This window comes from Xenopus laevis, chromosome 4L (assembly GCF_017654675.1).
Source record: "Xenopus laevis strain J_2021 chromosome 4L, Xenopus_laevis_v10.1, whole genome shotgun sequence".
In the NCBI taxonomy this organism is placed as follows: domain Eukaryota; kingdom Metazoa; phylum Chordata; class Amphibia; order Anura; family Pipidae; genus Xenopus; species Xenopus laevis.
In genome coordinates this window covers 87,252,747-87,277,075 of record NC_054377.1, presented here as the reverse complement: position 1 = coordinate 87,277,075, position 24,329 = coordinate 87,252,747, and the positions used below count along the sequence as shown (strand labels likewise).

Here is a 24,329-nt window from a genome sequence, read left to right as displayed (position 1 = left end):
GTTTTTTCTTTCATTCGAGTTCATTTGAGGTAAGAAAAACTCTAACACTCAGCCTTTGATAAATTAGCCCCTAAGTGTAGCTCTGAAGGGCTGTATACCAGTGCTAGAGACAGCAACTGAAAAAAAAATCATATGTAAAAGACGTCAAGGAAAGCAAACATAGCAGAGTCTGGCTGGAAACCTATAAATACAGAGATCTGCACATTGAACTGGCAAAGTCCCCTAGAGCACATCCTGAGTTGAGGTAAGGCCGCAGGCACTGACTTTTGGTTTATTATCTTCTGTGCGATCCAGCAAGAGATAGCAGATGTTGAGTGAATATTTTTTATGCAACTACTTTCAATAGCACAAGATTTTGTGGAAAACTAATTAATGTAGTCATATATGCTGTAATTTACATGTCAATTATCCTGGGAAAGCTCTTCTATAACTTAGCTCATGAGGGTCATGCATAGTAAAAAGGAAAGATTATTTAAACAATTAAAAAATTCAATAAAAAACATTTATTTCAATAGAAAATTATATTCACTGACTGTTGCACTCCTATAATTCACCCCTAAAACCAGCCCAAAATGTAAGCAACAATAATCTCAGCAGTACTCACATAATTGCATATGTATATAAATAAAGCAATGTTCCAGTTCTGGTAGCAGATAAAAGGAAAGAGGGAGACCAACAGATACAACATACATTTGAACCAAAAGGTTAATTTGACTTATCAAAAGAGAAATACATGTGCCATCCTGCTCCTGTCTCAAGTTGGCAACCAGTACTATGTAGAATAGTGGAATAATAATGTCAAGCATTAACATCAGAAATTCAGTTTTATATTACTTAAATTGCTCTGTGAGGTACCTTGTATCTCTGAATTAATAGAGCATAAAATAACTGAGATGCCCTTCCCCCAACACACTCACACTTTGTTTTATTTGCAGCAACCTAAATCATAGCAGCTGCCAGTTACCAGTTCAGCTATAGCTACGAACTGCAATTGCATGAAATTACATGTATAAGTGAAATTTATACATGTATGTATAAAAGTATGTATTCATTGCAAATATATCCTCTATGTTGCAGGAGTTATGCCAGGGATCCCACCTGGGAAATCATGCTTGATACCCATGTTGTTAATAAAGAAGAAAGCTAAAAAGAATAGGAAGGACAGCTTTTTTTTTACATAAAAGGTTTAAGCATTGCTAAGTATTGTTATAGGTGTCTATATACTGTTTGATGCCGTATGCTGGTGTCATTATTATTATTATCAACATGTATACTGTATATAATACACTGACTGATTTGCCTGTGAACATAGAAAAACTGTAAGAGGGTCTGAAAATAAGGGATGGCCACCCATGCACTGGCTGACATGGTTCATTGGCAGGTGAAATTTTCAAAACCTGCCTCTATTAGTGTCATGGGCAAATTCTAATATAATTAGTAAAAGTAAAAAGTTTGTCAACTTTGAATACATATTTGTTACATTGCTGTGCATAGGCTTTATCTTTTTTTGGGTGTGATTCATGTTTGTGGCTCTTCTTTCTTATTTATGTCCTCACACATTTAATTCTCAAGTTACTAAAGCATCAAGAGCACAGTGAAAATGTGTTCTAACCTGGTTCCAGTCAATGGTTTATCCTGAGATACTAAAATGCCCAGACAAAGAAACTTTCCTGCAAAACATTTCCTTTTGTATTTAGCTTCATCAAGTTTATCACATTTAGGCTCTCTCACTCATCAACCTTTACTAATCTTTTGCTTTAACCTTTACTAATCTTTTGCTTTAAGTAATTATATTTTATGTCATGGGCTTTAACAGAAATGTACTTTGTTCTTTTAGGTATTAAGCTGAAGAGATGAAGTTTGTTGTTACAATCTTTTGTGTTGGCTTAGTCTCAGCAGTTTCTTGCCAGCTACAATGCCTAGGAGGGCCACATCACAAATCAACGCCAAGTTCTGAGACCAACTTTCAGGAATGTCTCCTATATGCTGAATGTAGGTGACTTCCTTTAAAGGACTCTGTGTAGCCATCCTCTGGGCTATAGCACAATACCAATTTAAAATGCAATGAAGTCATATCTATCATTATCTGACTTGTTAGACTCTGCAAAAATATACTTAAGAGAACATTGAGTTCAATTATTTCTGATTCTGGAACAGGATTATACAGCCAGCAGCTTTCCATCTGTCTTTTAATTGCAAAACATCATCCTGTGCCTGGGGTAGATAGGAGACTTTAAGAGGAAAATATACTCTCATTATAAGCTTAGCTTTCAACACACCACTGTCATGCATAAAGCTACTGGGAGATGTATTCCCCAGCAGCTGTACAACCAGACTTTACATTGCAGCCAGAGGAAGGAGATATGAAGTCATGGGATCTTGTTTAGTTTATGTTAATGTGAAGATTAGCTTGGAGACTCAGGTCTTATATGAGCATAAACTGGTGTTGCTTCTTGACCTTGAATGCCTATTAAACTGTTACTAGAAAAGGCCCCAACTCAACTACCATCCAAAAGTAATTGCTTTAATTCCTGGACTGTTATACAAAACAAAGGGAATTCAAAGGATGTTTAGCTATGAAACAGAGTATTTATTATAGCCAAAACATCTTCTAGTGGGCAGTTCTGTCTTATTACTTATTCTATTGGAATGTTACATCAGCACTACATTGGACACCAGCAATTCTTTTCAGGGAACTCACAATTGAAACTTGTCAGGGGTACAGCAAAAAACTAGACGACAACTTATTGCATTTCAAAATGCAGCAACTGTACCTGTTACTGAGTTTGAGGGGCAAAGTTCAGAAAATAGTGTGCAAAGATACAAAGCAGTTCTGTAATTTACACCTAGGGTTTAAAGGAGAACCAAACCCTTAATTATAAAAACTCTATCCCCCTACCTTACATAGACCCCCATCCCTGCTCCCCCCAACCTAGGTGTTACCCCCGGTAAATGCCCCTAACTCTTTACTTACCCCTCAGTGCAGATTCTGTGCAGCAGAGTTCCCAGGCGCCATCTTCTTCTCTTTGGTAATCTTTGGGAAGAGAGCGGTGTATCAGTGCATGCCCAGTTGGAGCAATCTTCCGTTTCGTAACAACTGGGCATGTGCCAAAGTGACGGAAATTGCGAAAGCGCCAGTAGAAGACTCGAAGATTACAGAAGAGAAGATGGCGTCTGTGAACTCTGCTGCACAGAATCTGCACCAAGGGGTAAGTAAAGAGGTAGGCGCAACACCTGGGCTATGGGGGAGCAGGGAGGGGGGTCTATGTAGAGTAGGGGTGTAGGGGTTTTTATAATTCAGGTTTTGGTTCTCCTTTAACTCCAAGCTTCCATTTCCACAATTAACTCATCACTTTCTTTTTTAGTGTGTATAAAATCATTGCCTGTATGCTACCTGCAATAGCAGATTGTATTGATTTATTTGTGATATTTCCTTTACCCTCATTGGTATATGAAACCCATAGTCCCTGCTTTGCTAGCTACTGCACCTGTGTTTAAAATATATTGTCTGCATTTCACTTTTCAGGACATAAAAGTCCATTAATTGTTGCGTCTATTTTTGTTATGACACAAGCAGAAACATTGAATTTAAATCTAAATAGATAGCCTGATTTTATCCAGAACGCATCAAAATTGAACCATGAAAATATAAGTATCTAAAGAAACAATTCTTAACAAATAACAAATCCTATATATATATATTTAATTGCCTTTTAGTAGCTTTATGGTAATGGAATGCAACATTTTATTCCTCACATTAAATCATCTCTAGTGCAGGTGAAAAAACATCTGAAAATAACTTTTTATTCAAATAAATGAGAATTGCTGCCGGTAAAACTAGTAACTTGCGTAATCGCACATAAGTTCCCTCTCAGCCAGGTTTATGCCATTATGGTGTTCACTACTATTTTAAAAAAAATCGAATTAATTTAACATTTGACAGAGTTTTCAAATAAATTAAATAAAAATAAAGAATAAGACAACAGAACATGTTTAATGCTATAATTGTCATATTGTGTGCAATTCCCATTTTAGCCATTTTATTACATTTTGTTATACTAAACACTTCTTTTTTTCCCATCAGCTTCATGTTGCCATGCCAACTTCACCGAGAAACTCTCTCGTTCACCTATGATTGAGGTGAACAATTACTACTACAACAGATGCGGTAACCTCAGTAAAACGTAAGCACTTCATACTAATCAACTAATCTTGCACACAACTGATCTTGTGTTAGGTTAGGGAACATTCAGGAAAAACAAACTACTGAGTAAGAGCATGTTGTTATTTAAAGGGCTGAACATGTAAAGTGGACCACCTTTACGTTAACTTTTATTATGTTATGGAATGGCCAATTCTAAGCAACTTTTAAATTGATCTTCATTATTTATTTTTGATAGGTTTTTAATTATTTGCCATCTTATTCTGACTTTTTGCAGGTTTCAAATGGGGGTCACTGACCCCACCTGAAGAACATATGCTCTGTAAAGCTACACATTTATTATTTTACTGTTTCACTCCTCTTTCTATTAAGGCGCTCTCCTATTCATATTCCAGTCTTATTCAATTCAGTGTGTGGTTGCTAGGGTAATTTGAACCATAGCAACAAGATTGCTGGAATTGCAAACTGGAGAGCTGCTGAATAAAAAACTAAATAACTCAAAACCATAATAAATGAAAACCAATTGCAAATTGTCTTGATAATCTCTGATAGGCCCATTGTCTGGCTTTAAACTCCCTGCAACTAGTGCAATTTGGGTTTGCCCAAATATCACCATATCATCAAACATAACTCACCCATGGAGCCAACAAGTCAGATGTCCCCAACATAAGCCCTTTTATACCCAGATTGTCATGTGACAAGATACAGGGAGAAGTCATGTATTGAGTTTTTAACTAACAATACAGTAGAGTGATACAGCTGTGTTTGGACTTTTAGGAGTGAGTTTTCAGAAAATACTTTCATGTCCTTTATTAAACATTAGACAATGTATACATGGCAAACAACTGCAGAGCCAGAGAGTAGGGGTCCCTGGCAATCCAAGAGGGAAATAAAAGATCAGAATGCCCAACCGTAAGTCCCTTCAGCTCTTGTTGATCTACAGCTGCTGACTGCAATTCAACTGCAGTTGAAGGAAATATCTAATTGAATTGAATTCACACAATAAAATATGTGAAGTGTACTTTTTGTTAATGTTTCCCGTAAGGGTCACTCTCTGATGCCAAGGGGCCAAGGCAAATGCCCTTTCTTTCCTATTCTAAAATCAGCATATAAAAAGAATTGACATAGGGCTCATCACAGACAAAATACAATGTATGTATTGCATGCTTATTCAAAATGTTTTCTGTTCTGTTCTCATTTTCTTTCCATTCAACCAAAGACCCCAGATGGTGGAATAAATCATTACCTGTCACTGGTCTCTGGATAAATGACTCCCCACCCCTTGACCAATGCACACATACTTGCTTACTTGCACAAGAAAAGAGCTGTGTGTGGGAAAAGTCAAGGCCACCAATACAACTGAATACCTTTACATGGGCTTTTAAAGGGGAACTTTCGCGACAATGTAAATTTTATATAGGCTTCCTCATACTAAAATAAGAAACTTTCTAAATACAAGCAATTACAAATTCTGCACTGTTTCTGAAATAATCAAGTTTATATTCACTATTCCTCTCTCAGCATCTGTCGCTCTTCATTCTGTCTTGCAGCGGTTGGGTGTCAGATGAGTCATCTAATATATCTTATAGGGGGGCTTCCTTTTCTAGCAGATGTGTTAGAGCTCACTCAAATAACTGATTCCAGTACAAACAAAATCTATCAAAATAACTGCCTTTTGCACTAATTCTGCATGTAGAGAGACCTAATGTCTGGTGATTTTAATATAATGAGCTCTAATACATCTGCTAGGTAAAAGGAGCCCCTCTATAAGATATATTGGATTCATTCATCTGAAAATTTCAGAAATGGTACAGAATTTTTAATTGATTGTATATAGAAAGTTTCAGTATGCTGAAGCTTATATTAAATTTTCATTTTGCTATAGTTCCCTTTTAAAGAGGATATTCTCTAAGGAAGAATAAATTTGAGTGGAGGAAATGTGCAATGAATGGTGTGACTGCATAATGTGAATTCTTTTTGATACAAGGCAAAATGTGCAACTTAACAAATGTACAGCCTTATGGCGCATAGGAAGGAGATACACTGCTTCAGGTCACACATGCATCTAGGACAAAGGTCAATGGGTAGGCACGCTGAGAAATGCTTTTCACTTTGCAGGCACATTTGTGAATACAGTGTAAACAAACACTAAGGGGCAGATTTATCAAGGGTCGAAGTGAATTCGAGGGAATAAAATTTTAAATTCAAAGTAATTTTTTGGATACTTCGACCATCGAATAGGATACTATGAATTCGATTCGAAGTAAAATAGTTTGAATATTCAAATATTCGATAATTGAAGTAAAAAAAAACTTTAAAAAAAACTTTGACTTCAATACTTCGCCAAATTAAACCTTCTGAAGTACTATGTTAGCCTATGGGGACCTTCTAGAGCATTTTTCTAAGTCTTCACACATCGAAGTAAAATCGTTCGATCGTACGCTAATACTTCGATCGTTCGATGGCCAAATTCGGTGAAAAATACTTCAACTTCGATATTCGAAGTATTTCAATTCGAGTATTTCAATTCAATTCGAGGAAATTCGACCCTTGATAAATCTGCCCCTAAAGCCTTTTAAGGTATTAGAGCTGTATTTTAGGTATTAAACTGGTATGTTTTGGCATTATTGGAAAAAAATTAAGTATTGTTGCCAAAATAAAACGGCTTCCTCAGTTGGTAGAGATCTACTGGCAGTGAAACTGCATATCAGGCAGCTGGATTTGTAGACTACATAGAGTATTAGATTTGACCAAAAAACAGCATTTAAGTATTTAATGGGTTAAAGTGACACCACAACGCTCTTGTGAATCTGGCAGGATGAAGGCAGCTCCTGGCATAGTAATAATGTGTATCCAAGCGTGCAGGGTATACTCCTCCCAGAGGGACTCAGGTTTCTCTTTGCAACTCCCACTGTGGGACTGGAAAGCTATAAATATTGTTAAGCGTAGCCAACAGCACATGGGTAAGATAAACATTTGTAGTGTTGGGATCACGTTCCAGTCATGCAAGCAATAATTCCCTAGTGACTTGTAATTCATAATATGCAGGAAAAACAGTCACTCAGCTGATTAAAGCCAAGATCCTGATCTCCAGCAGAAAATAAAAGAACCTTAGGGTTTTCTTGTCTTCATCCTGTTCCCTCTGTTTTTAGCATGTGTTACTGTCTTGCTGCGTTGTGTTCTAAATAATCATTCTCTTTTATTGATAAAGAGCCAATATGCGATTGTTCATCCTTCACATATGTCCATGGATACACATTAGGGCCAGTTTCTTTTAACGTGCCTGTATGTTTTTAGAGTGTGGGAGGAAACTGGAGTCCCCAAATGAAACCCACATCCAACACCAAGACATGAGGTCCCAGTCACACTTTTGGCACCTCTGGGCAACATGGCTAACCACTGAACCACCATGACACCTTAAAGGTTCATTGCTCATATGAGTTATTGTGCTATATCTATTAATGCTGTCTGGGTGTTCTCATCATGTGTTATTGAGCCCTATAGTAGTGCTGGCCAACTGTTTATTTGCAGAATCCCAGTTATTTACTATTCTACTATGTTTAGGGGCCAGATTATAAAGAAATTCTTATGTCATCCAAAAAGATCTTTCTAATTCTTAATCCATCAAGGGCCATAAAAAAAATTTGTATGGCAACATTGGTCTTGATGGACCTTCAGCTGGATGGCTGTGCTCTTTAGTGGTGGTCTATCACTGGGCTTAGCATGTGTTATTGCACTATATACACCAATGCTCTCTCACCGTTGTTATGTTTCATTTTGATAATTAATTTGACGAAAATATATAATTCTGTTTAAACCAATTGCTCATAACATTTACTCTGGAATGACACATAGTGCAGAGAAGGAATATGCCAGGATCTGAAAAATTCTGTAGTGGCCAACTTGGGGACCTATATGCTTTTGTATTAGCTTCACCATTTTGTGACTGTCATTTTCCTATCATTCATACATGAATACCACCAGCAGTTAATGGTATCTTTAATCTGACAGGTGTGAAGATTATATGAAGAAAACAGAATGTTTCTATCATTGTTCTCCACTGGCCAGTCACTGGATACACCCTAACTTTTCAGAAGCAATCCAACATGTGCCTGTGTGCCAGTCCTTCTGTGACAACTGGTAAGTAGAATATGATTCTACTAATACAGGCATGGGATCCATTATCCGGAAACCCGTTATCCAGAAAGTTCTGAATTACAGAAAGGCCATCTCCCATAGACTCCATTATATACAAATAATGACATTTTTTAAAAATTATTTCCTTTTTCTCTGTAATAATAAAACAGTACCTTAAAGGAAAACTATACCCCCCAAACAATGTAGGTCTCTATTAAAAGATACTGAGTAAAACAGCTCATGTGTAAAACCTGCTTCATGTAAATGAACCAATATCATAATAATATACTTTTTTAGTAGTATGTGCCATTGGGTAATCAGAAATAGAAAATTGCCATTTTAAAAAATAAGGGCCGCCCCCTGAGATCGTAAGATTCACTGTGCACACATACAAACCACATGTAAGGTCACATGAGCCAATTAACAGACAGAGTTCTGCCTTTTGCTTCCTCACTTCTTCCTGTTACAGTTAGAGTTGTAGTATTTCTGGTCAGGTGATCTCTGAGGCAGCACAGATAGAGTCACGAAATGGTGGTTCAAGGCAAGAGATGTAAAAGGCAATATTTATGTAAATATATATTCCAGTTTGGTAAGATTCTTTAATATGTCATTCAATTTGATATAAACTATCTGTTGCTTAAGTATTCATTTTGGGGGTATAGTTTTCCTTTAAATTTGATCTAATTAATCCTTATTTGAAGCAAAATCAGCCTATTTGGGTTATTTAATGGCTGAATGATTTTCTAGTAGCCTTAAATAGGCTGTTCATCTTCCAAACACTTTTTTCAGTTCAGTTGTTTTCAGTTTACCTTTAAGTTAATTTTAACATATATTTAGCAACTTCAACTGCTCTTCATTATTTATTTAGTATTTTTGAATTATTTGCCTTCCTCCTCTGCCTTTTTCCAGCTTTCAGGCAGCAGCAAAAAACGATTACTCTGTGAGGTTACCATTTTATCGTTAGTTACTTTTTACCGCTTAGCTCTCTATTATGGACCTCTTCTATTCATATTACACTCTCTAATTTAAATCACCGATTGGCAAGTAGGGTAAACTGGAACCTAGCAACCAGAAATTCCAAACTGAAGAGCTGCAATGCAAAAAGCTAAATAACTAGAAAATTTAAAAAAATAAGACCAATTGCAGCTAATCTCAGAATATCGCTGTCTTTTAACCTTTAAAGGGAAAAAACCTTTTTAAGACTTATATCACAGTACAGTTAATATCCAATAAGCTTTGAATTAAAGCACAGAACTGTTGGTTTTATTAAGTGGTATGCCAGATGTCCAGGCTTAAGAATTAGATCACAGCTTGGATCAATAATATGTTCCTTTTGGAATCGGTCCAGATATCCCTTATTATTTTGAATTTCATTAAAGAACATCCGGCTATATGCAACTGGTGGGGTCCCAGGGTATCCTGGAATATTTCTTTGGTATTATCTGATTAATTCACTATTATTAACACATATTTATAAAGCACTAACACATTATGCACTGTTATACAATATACTGTATCAATGTATAAATTGAACATTCCGATTACATACAAAAAAAAACAATAATTGATACAAAAGGGTAAAGAGGGCCTTACCAAAAGTGCCCCCATTAGAATCTTAGGGTCCAACATAATAGGAAAGTCTGTATGATTCTGCATATACTTAGTGACAATATTCATTATTGTTGGGCAGTCCCACAATAGATAAAGAATCTCATCTCCTTCCACATAAAGGCCATGGTTTCTAAAATGTTTAGGTAACTCAGGCATCTTCTTTTCTTCCCAGGTTTGATGCTTGCCATTCTGACCTGACCTGTACTTACAACTGGATATCGGACTGGGAATTTGATGAAACTGGAAACCACTGTAAAAATGACTGCATTCCATTTCATAAGGTAAGTTAACTCCTGACGCACATGCTTCAGAATGAGTTTTATTTGACATTTGACATTTTGAGTGAGCATTCCAAGGCTCCTATTTTGAACTGTCTGTCTAAACAGTATTGACAGTGGGTTGCCATAAATGATAATGTCACTTGTAGTGTTTCCTGAACATTGGGAGTTTCAAGTTTGTCTTTAATTAACAGGCATAATTTGCTGCTAACCACAGCAGAGATAACTGTACTCTATGCTATTAGACGACAGAAGTATTAATATGCACATTACTTCAATGCATGATTATATATTGTACCATTATTTTGTACTGCTTTTTCAGGCAATTCACCACACAGCACTCGCCACTCATCATGCAATTATATTTTCTCACTTCTAGCACAGTACACTGTTAAACAAGAAAAGAGGAGAAAAAAGAGAGAAAAACAAACAAATAAAAACATAAAATAAAAAGGAGAGTTTTAAATGAGCATGGAAATACATGGAGTTTTCATGAGCTGAGAAGAAATACAAATCTAATCCAGGGTTTCTATCACAGGAAAACATGTACAAAATGCATCAGTTAATAGCATACCTCAAGCAGAATTCTGCATTGAAATAAAAAAAAACAGATGATTATTAATTTTAAAATTGGATGTGGGGATAAACATACGGGGTTATTTACTAAAGCTCGAATTTATCTCATATTTTTATTAAACCAAGCTCGACCAAACTCCCATCTATGATTTTATCTTATTTATAAATAAAATAACTCGAAAAATCCGGTCCTGAAAAAACTAGATAAAATTAATTGAAAACCTAAATCATACAAATTTTTTGGATTTGACGCCTGAATCGCTTGATGTTTTCAGGTTATAACCTGATAACCCCATATTTTTCAATTATCAGACGAAACCCAACTCAAACCACAATATCTTCAAAATGTAAAAGGGAGATCTCCCATTGACTTATACATGACCTTGGCATGTTTGAGATGGCGGATTTATGGATTCAGATTTTTTGTAGCTTTGGGGTATAATAAATATCGAAAAATTTGAGGGTTTTTTTCCCACAAAAAAAATCAATATTTTGCCCAAAAAACTCCAACCAGTATTTCCGTTTTGTCCATTTACATTGAGTAGGCCAAATAATAGCTTATTTAAAAGCAGTTCTATTGTGTTAAGTCTTTCTGAATACACAGGATCAGGCACAATGATACCTGCTTACACACCAGAATTAAAATAAATAAATAAAATACATTTATTGGTTCAAGAATCATTTTCAATGTACATAGTGTAATTTAGTAATAAAAACTACACCATAAATATCATAACAGAATCCCATTAAGAAAACCTTTAGCATTTGTAAGAACTAAAGAGCAGGTTAATTTAAATAATTCCTGAGTTTTCTAGGGTGTACAAATGTCAAAAATGTAGCTGCGTGTGCTATGCATCAGTGCAGTGAGTTTTTAAAGGGCCTGTTGTTTTACAAGTTACTCAAATGGATAGTTTACCAGCAGGATAGGCCTACAATCCTTCCTAGACTCAAATAAAATAAGAAAAGCATACATTAAACCAAAGATTATGTGTCTCCTCTGTTTTAAAATGTTAATGTTGAACTTTTATATATATATAAAAAAAAAAGAAGTCGAAAAAGCAACTAGTAATCACAAATGAATGTGAAATATGTGCAGGATAACCCTTCCAATGCTTTCCCTCATGTTTACTCTTTGCTCCCATCATCATCTTGTTCCTGTGTTTAACACCAGCCCTAAAAACTATCTGAAAAACATTTTGTCACAGCCACTGAAATCATAGAAGTTAATGCACGCTGGGAGTTGTGGTCCAGTAACAATAGGGATGTAAATACAGACATACCTTTGGGTGTTGCATCTATACTGTATAGAGTTTTCACAAATGAGCTGTGCAAATATAGCAGTCACTTTACCATTTGAGTCCCTTTTTGACTTACAAGGTAGCCCTGTTAAATGATTGCTCCCTCATCCAGTCAAACATACCAGCTATGCAATATGTATTAAGTAAGCATATTATATATATATATATGTAAAGCACTTGTAATGTAGATGGTACAATCCATAGAGACAGCTACACGTACATAAATAGCCATGTGCATACAGAGTAATTATAGTATAGAGTTCTCTGGTCAGTCCTTCTGTGTGTGACTCAGTCACACACACATACTGTTCTCCCAAACTTTCTTGTTCTTTTTTGGTTTTCTTTTCCAACAACTGTGTGATCCACCCACAAGAGACTGACCATGGTTACTAAGGTGTGGGTGAAGATTCTTGCTACTATATTTGGCAAATTTGAATTAAACAAGTAGTGACAAGTGACATTTCTCCAGCTATGTAAATGGTATAATAAGGCTGAGAGGATTAAGGGGCTTTCTATTCAGGTCAGCAGTAGGATGATTCATAGGTTTATCATACATGGTCTCTGATGACTTATGGATGATAACCAGTGTAAGTTATCCTCTAATCATACGCTTTTGTTACATTATGTCAAGGCCATTCCCACGGTGCAATGTATTATTAAGCTCTGCACAGGCTGAAATGACTAACAACATTGTTGTGGATGATTCAAGTGCCAGAGCTTACATTTCTTTTCCCTGTGTAAGAACTTTCCCTTGCTCCACACCCAAAATGATTTGACATTCCTAATTTGCTGGGCCTCAGAAGAAAACGTGTATTTCCTCTCAGTTCTTTGTTAATTATTTTCTTCACAGACTCTATTCTCATAAGGCTATTGAGTCTTACAGATATGAATAGTCAGTTTAAAATGAATCTTGCACAGTTGCAGTACTAGGATAATTTATTGGAGTCCAAAAATCAATTCACCAATGCAAGCCTAGCTTTAGTGATAGGGAAATAAATGAATGTATGCTGGGAGTAAGCCTCAAAATAGCTTCTTTAGTGTTTACATCATGGATGTCCATACTGCAGCCCTCCAACAGTGGTTGGATTACAACTATCAGCATCTGAATAGAGGATTGAACACGGGAGGTTGTACTTCAGCAAGAGATGGAAAACTGGAGTTTGGTACTACAGACCACACTTCAATTACCATGTTTTAATTAATAAGTAGTGCTAAGCTACAGATTGATTGGGGCAATTTCCATAATTTTCACTGAATGGGCTTTTGTAACAAAGAAAAACTTTTGCAGCTTTTAGATGAGCATGGAAATGAACGGTGGGCTTCCTCGATGATTGCTTCAGCCGAAAATCTTGACCAATCATAAATAGGCCCCTAGGTCTCTCAATGAATCCAATTGGGATTCAGTCAATTCACCAAAGTCTGCAAAGCCAATCTTGCTAGATTGTGATGACATAGGGGCTGATTTATTAATGCTGGAGCCTACATTATTAATGCAGTGAAACATAGTCCACCATGGGTCTGATAATTTAATTGTTTTAGTAACCTTTGATTATTAGAAACCACACTATTCAACATCTTTTAGTGGACAAATTATATATTATACAAACGCTATTGAAAATGTTGTCCATATATTATTTCTATTTCGGACATACTAGTAGGGTACAGATAACAGAGCTGGAGTGAAAATGAATACCCCTGCTCTCCATTCCCATTGTTGTTTTTAACTCCAAACTTCCAATGAATTTATCAGTAGAGTAATTGTCAGTGTTTAGGAGTTAGATTCTGCAATTCAAGACAGACTATGGAATTAAATGCGAATCAGAATAAACTGTACATCATATCCACAAATCAGTGGATTTTCTAGTGAATTCAGTGATAAAGTAAACAGGAATTACACCAAGGGGGTTATTTACTAAGCTCAGAATAACTGAAATTCCCCAAAATCCTAAAAAATTCTTGATTTTTTGTGTTATAATAGGCTTTTAAAAAAAAAATCACAAATTTTTCGGAATTTATTAAACCCCGAGGGCTAAAAAGCCCGAATATAAAAACACGGCATCTCAAACCTGTCGAGGTTGCATAAAAGTCAATGGGAACAGTCCCATTGATTTTTGGTTGTGTCGGAGTTTCAGGCAATTTCAGTTTTTGGAGCTTTCGGGTGAAAATTCACGAAAAAATTGTGAAAATCTGAGCTTTTCCCGCAAATTTTCAGGAAAATGTAATAAAAAATAATTGTTAAAAACCCGATCGGCTTAGATCAGAGTTTGTAGCAGCCGATATTGAAATACATTCAGACCTTGATAAATAACCCTCCAAATGTTGCAACATCCAAACATTACCAAAAGGCTTTTGTAGGTGATATAAAAATTAATAATACAGCATTGAGGAGAAACTTTTCAATCTAGCATTACTGATGTGTTTTAATACCTTTTGCAGAACTCTTCTAGTATCACAATAGGATGAATCCAAAATGGAGAAGAGATAAAGCAAGAGTAAAAAAAAAATGAACACCAAAAAAATGGCAAATAGCTATTTCAGAAGTTCCACATATATTCCTTAGTTGCCTTAAGTTGCCAGAAGGTTGATTTTGTGAGAGATACACAGTACTAACTGGTGGGATCTGTGGTAAAGCCCTTGCTTAGTTCAATTTACTTCTGGAATAAATTAGCAACTTTGACTCAATACATTTCAACACAAAAATAATAATATACTAATTTTTAATTTGCTCCTTAGCATACCCCCTGCTGTTTACATCACACAGGAATTATTCGTCAACTAATTCTAAGCACATGAAGTTACATCTTGGCTGTCTCTCCTATTTTAATAATGTACAGATTTGTTTGTTCTTTCACTGCTCCTGCCAGCAGTCTATTGACTGATCCCAATCCAGCAGGACAAAATGTCAGAAAAGCATAAATTGCCCCATGAATAAAGATCTGTTGCTGTAGAAGGCGGTTTTGTTTGTCACTATTGATAAATGACAATGATCAGGGTAATCTAGAATGGAGAACGTACAGCATCCTCCATATTTTGCTTTTAGATGTCTTTCACTGTTCTTTATTCCGTAAACCGAATTGGCTTTTTACATGTATTAGCACAGGTTAGTGCAGTATCTTAATTATGAGTAGAATCAGTAAAGGCCAGAAAAAGCAGGAATCTATTTCTGAAAAAGTGGCAGCTATAGTTGATGTGCTTTTTAGGGTGTGGTCCTGGAATATTGCTAGATAATACTGAAAGAGTTCAGGAAAAGTAAAAACAAAATACCAAAGGGCTTTGTGTGCATTTAAATACAATGTATTGTCAAGCTGCAGTGGTAAAAAGTGTGTATTTATACAGTCTCTTAACGGTGTCATTATAATCAGTAGAGATTGAGCATTTATTAAATATTTAACAAAATATTTAAATAGAGATTTCAATCTCAGCCTGGAAATTAAAGGCATGTATGTCTATCTGTTGTGGGCAATCTATTTGAAGGTTTGTTAAGGGATACCGTTAAAAATTATGTTCTGGAAAATGGCATTATAACTAGTAATCAGCATGGGTTTATGAATGACAGATCATATCAGACATATTTAAAGGGCAACTATCGTGAAAATGAGAATCTAATATAAGCTTCATCATACTGAATTAAGAAACTTTCTAAATAATAAAAGGGATAGTGAAGATAAACATGATTATTTTAAAAAAATGGTGAATTTTTAATTGATTGCATTTAGGAAGTTTCTTATTTTAGTATGAAGCTTATATTAAATTTTCATTTTCACAATGGTTCCCCTTTAATAGTTTTTTTTTTATGATGAAATAAGTAGGAATGTAGACAGTGGGATTGCAGTAGATGTGACTTTCTTGTTTTTTTGCCAAAGCTTTTTTACAGTGTCACATATATGTTTTTATGTTAAGGTATGTTGGTATTAGTAATGCTGTACATGGATAGAAAACTGTCTTAAGGATCGGGTACTTGTGGATAATAAACATAGCTGTAGCAAGCAATGGCAGACGTCAACAGAAAGGACCATCAAGGTCTTGCCCTGTATTAAAAGGGGTATAGATTCACAAGAGGAGAGTGTTATTCTCCCTATTTATAATAGGGTTACCAGATCACTTGAAAATTCAAGGACACATCTAATAAATGCATGTTGCAGGGTTTAGTTTAAATTGCAATCCGGGCATCTCTTCTGGCAGGATTTTCTGAATGTTCAAGTGATCTGGTAAGTCTACTTTATAAAGCAGTGGTAAGGCCTCATCTAGAATATACAGTGCAGTTTTTTGGCTTTATCACTTGGGCATGTAGCCCTTTATAAATGGTGTGCAACCAGACTGGAGATACTTTATTTATATGAATCAACATATAACCAAATTCTTATCATGAGCACTATGGTTACTTTTATGAGAAGACAGTTAACCTGCTTGTACATTTTTGTAGTACCCAGAGTAAATACATGCAACAAGGGGAGAACATACAGACCCCATGCCCTAGTTGGAGTCAAAGGATCCCAGTGCTGCAAGGCAGTAACTCTAAGGGTTATAGTTATAATTGGATTTGCCGAAACACTTAGCCGAGGCAATTCTCAGTATTGCCTATGAGTTTTTGTAGCCACAACAAGTAGCTGCTACTAATAGCTATTAAAATCATTACAATTACTGCTGTTTATATCATATTTTGCTATGTAGAATTTGTTTACAATAATCTCATTGATAGTTTGTACTTGCTGCAGGGATTAGCAAAATTACAAAACAAACAAATCCAAACTTTTATTCTGCATATTAGCAGGGCCGCTCCAGCCATGAGGCAAGGTGAGAAACATGCCTCAGGCGGCACAGAGTGGCCAGTTACCAGGGACGGCAAAAAGCCACCTCTGGTAACTTCAAGAGCAGAATTTCCGTTTTTTAAAATGAAAATTAGGCTCTTCTAGTGCAGCTAGCGCAGTAGCACTCACTGCACTAGCAATGTGGCCTCTCCATTACCCGCTCTGACACTACGGGGCACATTTACAAAGGGTCGAATATCGAGGGTTAATAAACCCTCGAATTCGACCCTCGAGGTAAAATCCTACGAATTCAAATATCGAATTCGTAGGATTTACCGCAAATCCTACGATCGAACGATTCAAAGGATTTTAATCTATCGATTGAAGGATTTTCCTTCGATCAAAAAAACCTTAGAAAAGTAATGGGGAAGGTCCCCATAGGCTAACATTGTACCTCGGTAGGTTTAAAATACTGAAGTATGTAGTCAAAGTTTTTTTTAAAGAGACAGTACTTCGACTATCGAATGGTCGAATAGTCTAACGATTTTTAGTTCGAAACAAAGTCGAAGTCGTAGTCGAAAGTCGTAGTAGCCTATTCGATGGTCGAAGTACCCAAAAAAAAAAAAAGTTTTTTTACTTTAAATCCTTCACTCGAGCTTAGTAAATGTGCCCCTACAAGTTAGAAGCGCGGAGCGGGAGGGCAGCAGCCCCTGAAACAAACCTGCATATTAGTACTGTGAGGTTGTTAACTATAAATAACATTTTAATTCTCAAGGTAATAATGTCTTCTTACCTTTATATTCAGTGTATGATTGATTTGCTTTTATGTTCACTAGAAACAAAATCTCTCTCTAGAAAATTTGAGCAAAGAAAAATTATTTCACAAATAGATCCATTGTACATTATGTAGAAAGGTGAGCATGTAAAAAGCAGGTAACTGTTTTGTAGCTAAAATCAGTTTCTACTCTTTCCCTACCATTAATTGGCCACCTACGCAGTCCCTAACTCCCAACTTCCAACTTTAAATAGACACACAAGGCATTGGGCAGAATTGTGCTGAAATCTGTGCTCTCCAGTATTGTGTTTTTGAATCACTGACATTCATCTTCATCCTGAATCTACTGTTGAAAGAAATATACCTGTAAGGACTGCAATTACTTACAATAGCTGTGCAGAAAAGAGGATGGGCTTAGGAATATTGATGGGGTTTGGGGCATTTATCAATATCTAGTGGAAACTATACATACAAAATGATACACACAAAATAATAAGAAACATTATTATAAGAGAAATGACAGAAGAAAAAAACCAGTGAGCAATGAGAAAAACAAAAATTGCCAATGGCAATGTGGTTCGAGAAGTGAATTTAATCAGGCCAGAGGTGAAGAAACAGCGAATACAAAGACATAGTACTGATAAAAGCATGCATCACTCCAGCATAGTGGGTTATCAGAGAAGGCTGGAACCATAGAGAACAAGACCTGTTGGTAGCCAAATATAAGACTAAAGGTGGCCATAGACGCAAAGATCCGCTCGTTTGGCAACATCGCCAAACGAGCGGATCTTTCCTCGATATGCCATTAACGAGCATGGCTATATCGGGGGTAATCTGATTGTTCGGCCGTATGGCCGAACGATCCGATTACGATGAGCAATGGGCTCCGGCGAGATCGGTCGAGTCAAAATCAACCCTGACCTATCGACCAAACGACCGATCTCCGCCGGACGAAAGATGTCGGCACACGCCACACACGATCCAAAAATCGTACGAATCCTCGATTCGTACGATAGGATCTGTGTGTCTATGGCCACCTTAAATACAGCTACAGTTATTAAAACCTGAAGAAGACTAATCTGGTCCAGGCATCACCAGGAGAAGTAGGGCAATTTTCTTCATCGCTGTTCTGTTGATTTATTGACAATACTTAAAGGAACAGTAACACCAAAAACTGAAAGTGTTTTAAAGTAATGAAAATATCATCTAGTGTTGCCCTGCGCTGGTAAAACTGATGTGTTTGCTTCAGAAACACTACTATAGTTCATATAAACAAGCTGCTGAGTAGCAATGGCGGAAATTGGAAAACGGCTATATGGCACAGGATAAATAATGGATAACAGATAACATTATGTTCTACAGAGCTTATCTGCTATCTGCTGTGTAACTTGAGCCTTTTCTCCTTTGAATAGCTGCCCTCATGGCTACACAGCAGCAGCTTATATAAACAATAGTAATGATTCTGAAGCAAACACAGCAGTTTTACTAGTGCAGGGCAACACTACATTATATTTTTATTACTTTAAAACAATTTCATTCATGATGTTACTGGTCCTTTAACACAGCAATACCTATGCCAGATGTACAGTAGTTGTCAGTGAATACTAGAGAAAGTGGCTTGAGGGCCCCAAAAGCAAGCAATGTGCTCCAGTTAAGACAGCCCTAAAGGTATCATTTCTTTTCTACTACAATTTTGTGTTTTTTTGCTGCTGTACTGAAAGTTATAACACAGCGCATCCCCTTTTATTACAGATGTATGCAAATGGCACTGACCTTTGTCTGAATGCCTGGGGGGTCTCATTTGTAACCAGCTCCTCTCCATGCCGCTGCTTGGATTTCACAGAGACAGACAAAAAGGTGATAAAATACATCTTTAAGGGAGACAACTCAGCAGAGAGTGGTGAGGAGGAGGCCTGCAAACCGAGACTAAAGAAGCCTGAGGACAAAAAAGCTGCAGACTCAGAGGAGCATGACTGGTAAGTACAATAGAAATGTATTCTAATGGGATACTAGCAAAAAAGTAGCTGCACAGTGCAAAAACAAACATAGTTATATTTTTCCAAGGGTTTCACTTGAAAGTTTTTAAGTATAATACAAAAGTTACTTTGGAAATCAATTATTGTTATATACCATGATATTAATGATACAATTTCCTATAGCCTTCTGCTGCAGGCGGCATAATGAGTGCATTGGGTATCTTTACATACTTTACATAAACGGAGATGTAGAAAATCAAAACTGAGAAATACATTTACTTATGAACATAGTACATCACTTATTGCCTGGAAAATGTTGCACGGCATCGCTATCACTGGATTAAGAAATCTGGGGACCCCTGTCCTTACTGTGCCATAGGGCAGGCAGTAAAGACAAGACCTTGTTGCGCTCTGCACCCTCCACCATTCTTTAAATATTTAAATAGCAATTTAATTTACTAACAACGCTAAAATCACTAAAGATTTTAAATAGATGTATATTGAAAATTGCTTTGAATTACTGTTTCTTTAATTTAAAAAGTGTGGTGTTTCCATTTAAGGAAAATCATTTTTGTTAAACATAAAAATAAATAGATGAAAAAATTGTTACTCCACCCTGGTGAAGAAATCCCATTTGATTTTTTTGTACTGAGAAGGAAGTTGATTTTAGCCAAGGACATGTATTAGGCAGAATTACAAGTATTGTGTTATGCTGTAAACCAAATGTTACCGCTTTCTACTGCCTTTTATACTAACAGGACTTGCTTCTTATACATGAAAAACAAACCAACACAGCCAAAATACTAGAGAAATATTTCAAAAACTAGGAAGTTGATATGTTGATGATCTAAGAGAAGAATTTGTCTTCCACCTGCAGAAAAAGAAAAACACGCTACAATCTGGCATAGACCATCCAATATATCAGAGTTATAGCTTTATATATATGGCCTTTACCAAATTAATTTACAGACACCTCTTAACAGAAAGCAAATTAACCAAATTAATTTACAGACACCTCTTAACAGAAACAAAAGAATGGAGGCACTCCATCTACAGCAAGTATAATGCTCTTTGGGTGCATTTAAAGGACAAGAAAATAATGGAATTTAACTGGGAGTGCCAATCTGCTAGGCAACCCCCCAGTAAATAGTATCAGAGATAAAAACCCAGATCCCAAATTATTCAGATGCATTTTGCCCCCTGCCCCGATCATACTCTCTGGTCCACTGCATCTACTGCATTTCAGGTGCATTTCTATGCATTTCAATAGAGTGGATAAGTTAGATTTTAGGTGCATTTTACTGGCAGTGGATGAACCCCTAGTCACTTGCCAGTTGAGGGAGTTAATTCAGGGTGGCAGGTCTGTATACTTGTTTACTTTTAACTGTCCCTTTAAGGGCTGCGTCACCATCTTTACTGCTTTATTTGTCCAGAAACATTCCATGTGCAGTAGAGTACATTTTTTACACTCTACTGTGAATTGGCATATATTTGATTTTACTATACTGCCATGCATGTTTTTCCAGAACAAGGAGTGGCATCCCAGGATAAAAAGTAAGCAATTGTATTCACTAAGGGGTGCTTAAAAACACAGCATCCTTGGTGAATTGCACTTTCCTTGTCCTTTAAGGGTTGTGTAGTGAAACCCCTGACAAATTGCTAGGTAGTTCTCCTGGAAGCCATGAAATACCAAACAATTATTTTTGTGACAATAACAGATACAGAATAGTCAGATGAGCTGAACTACTTATACAGATTTGATGCAGTTCATTAATACTAGAGTGCTTATGTATTCAGCTTATAAATCAATAAGGATCTTGTCATAGACCTCTGCAATAGGAGGCAGAGTTACTGGGACCAGATTTTAAAGTGAAACATACCTCAACTCTGATGCTTCTGCGACAATTAATAAATGATGATTATGCCACTTCTCTTTGCCCTCGCAATTTAACCCCTAGCCATTAAACTTAGAACAAACCCTCAAATTAAAGGGCTACAGATGTAGAGGTGGGAGGAAAAACTTTCACTCTACGCGGATGACATGCATGTCTATCTGGCGGACCCGAGGGACTCACTATCCAAGCTATTGAGTGAGATAGCTGGCTTTGGTGATTTTTCCGGTCTCCGGGTTAATTGGGGGAAATCCCTAATTTTCCCCATTGACTCTGGAGCCCAGCGGGACGTAAGACATGGCCCCCTGTTACAATGGGTGGATAGTTTCAGATACCTTGGACAGAAATACACAAAGACACCAAAAAATATGTTGACCTTAATCTGGCCCCTCTCATTAGATCTCTCAAACTTAAAGTGCATAATTGGGCAAATCTGCCTTTATCGTTACCTGGACGTATAAACATACTGAAAATGTTTTTTTTTACCAAAATTCCTTTATGCCTTCCATAACTATTCAGTTATACCCCCAGGAATTGGTTTAGGAACTTAGACGCCATAGTACGTGGCTTTATTTGGGCTGGGGAACTTCCTAGGATTGGGTGGCAGACTCTCCAGGCTCCAGCTAACAGAGGGGGATTGGCCCTTCCTAATTTCCTACTATACGTTTATGCAAGCCAGCTGGTATATGCCTGGTGGTGGCTGAACCCCAATCCAAACAACCAGGCAGTGGTTCTTGAGGCAGGGATACTCTCCTCATTCGAGGCTCTGGCCAATCAGTTGCATAGGGGACTAGCCTCAATATATATTTTTACACCAAGTATGAAGATGGTGGTATCTCCTTGCCGTAAGAAAAATCAGTGGTCCAAGTGGTCCCCTCTGTGGGGGAATGACACTCTGATACAATTAAGGCATTTGCCTGATGCTGCCCAGCAGCGGGGATTATGTTTTTGGGGGTTGTGGTTGGGTCTGGGGAGATAAACCAATTTGGACAGCTGAAGGAAGACTTTGACCTGCAAAACCACTTGCTCTTTAGATCTTTGCAATTATGTCATGCATTATCAGCTCAGTTTCCAGAAGGAGCCCCAGTGGTAGTGGAGACTACTTTAGAAAAATATCTGAGAGGCCCTGAACTTGTGAGGTTGCTTAGTTGGTTCTATGCCCTTCTCCTGCGGGATGACTTTGATGCGCTCCAACATTTCTGCCAGAAATGGGAGTTTCCCCAGTTGAATGATGGAGACTGGAAGAAGATTTTGTGTCAAATTCCTAATAGATATAGGTACATACACACAAAGTTTCTTAATCGCGTATACCTGACACCTCACAGACTCGCCCAGATCTATCCTGGTTGCCCTGATGTATGCCCCAAATGTAACCGTGATCAAGGTACTTATAGACATGTATTCTGGGACTGTCCTGAAATACAGAGATTCTGGGCAGAAATAATGCACTATGCGGAGAGTAAGCTTGGACTCCCCAACGTGTGTTCCCCTGAAATTTGCTTACTGGGAATAACTGAAGGTCTAGCTTTGAGCTCCAACGAACGGATATGCCTTTTGCAACTATTACATTTTGCCAAAAAAAACATCCTGATGACTTGGAAGGTGACGGCACCTCCAACTTTAAACTTCTTCCCAGTCAAAAGTTAACATATATGGCAAGAGGCTGCGCAGGGAAATTTGAGAAAATATGGAATGCCTGGTTGGGGGTGGGCCAGAATGTTTGAAAGACATCTACCTTTTCTCTGCAGAAGGCAACATGGAAAACTGCATTTATATTGTGAAAGGACGAGGCCTATTGATATATAAGGACAGAAACTGACCAATGCACTTTTGCCCACATAGGGCTGCCCAATTAGACATACCTGCATCGACAATACTTTGAGCCGCCTAAAGGAGACCCATCCCTTCTTTACTCTTTCTTTTTTCCTCAGAATATCCTGAGGCTCTATCTCTCTTGATACTTTCTCTTTCTATATAAATGGATGTTTAAAATGTAATAAAGAGAATCTGTTAAAAAAAATAAAAATAAATTATGATTAAGGTGACAGGTCCACAGTGACAAGACAACCTGCAGGAGCAGAACTTTTACTAGGAATGAAGTTGTGTAATCCTGAAATTTTAGGTAATGTGTAATTAGGTACAGTAATCAACCACTGCAATTGTTCACTTAGGACAAAACCCTTGTAATTATGTAATATTTTTTTTTCTCTTTCCAGATGTACTTTCTTGGCTAACCAGTATTTGATGAGAGAAGTCACCTAATTACACCTTCTACAGAAAATTCCACAGAAAGCAAAGACAGAAAATCTGCTGCTGTCTGATGGGGACATGATTACTAACAATTAAGCTACAATAAAATAAGCTTATAAATCAAACCCTGATACAGTATATCATTACTACTTTATATCTCATGTATTTAATAATAATGACAATTAGGGGCAAATGCATCAAGGGTCGAATATCGAGGGTTAATTAACCCTCGATATTCGACTGGGAATTAAAATCCTTCGACTTCGAATATCGTTCGATTCGAAGTCATAGTCGAAGGTCGAAGTAGCCCATTCGATGGTCGAAGTAGCCAAAAAAACACTTCGAAATTCGAAGTTTTTTTTCTTCTATTCCTTCACTCGAACTTAATGAATGGGCCCCTTAATCTTTATAATGGTCCTGACACTGGGAAATAATTATTTTGGATATGGTAAAACTGCAATATGTGAAGATGGATGAACTAAAATAGTTTTAGGATATGCAGGGGCGTATTTATATTAAGGCACCCGAGGGCCTGTGCCTAGGGCGGCAGGATTTGGGGAGTGACCCTTGGGTGCCTATAAATGTATTTTTTAAATGAAAAAAAAAATCGCCCAGCCTCTTCCTCG

The 24,329-nt window shown here is 36.9% G+C and overlaps 1 protein-coding gene across 1 annotated transcript; it reads left to right on the top strand.

Moving 5' to 3' along the window:
* The first annotated feature begins 231 nt into the window (after nucleotides 1-231).
* Nucleotides 232-23,828, top strand: izumo1r.L (IZUMO1 receptor, JUNO L homeolog). Its single transcript, NM_001174032.1, is given in 7 exon segments — nucleotides 232-244; nucleotides 1,838-1,992; nucleotides 4,085-4,184; nucleotides 8,174-8,302; nucleotides 10,083-10,191; nucleotides 19,338-19,561; nucleotides 23,670-23,828. Coding segments are annotated over 6 exon segments (702 nt in total). The 5' UTR covers nucleotides 232-244; nucleotides 1,838-1,853; the 3' UTR covers nucleotides 23,671-23,828.
* The last annotated feature ends 501 nt before the right edge of the window (nucleotides 23,829-24,329 follow it).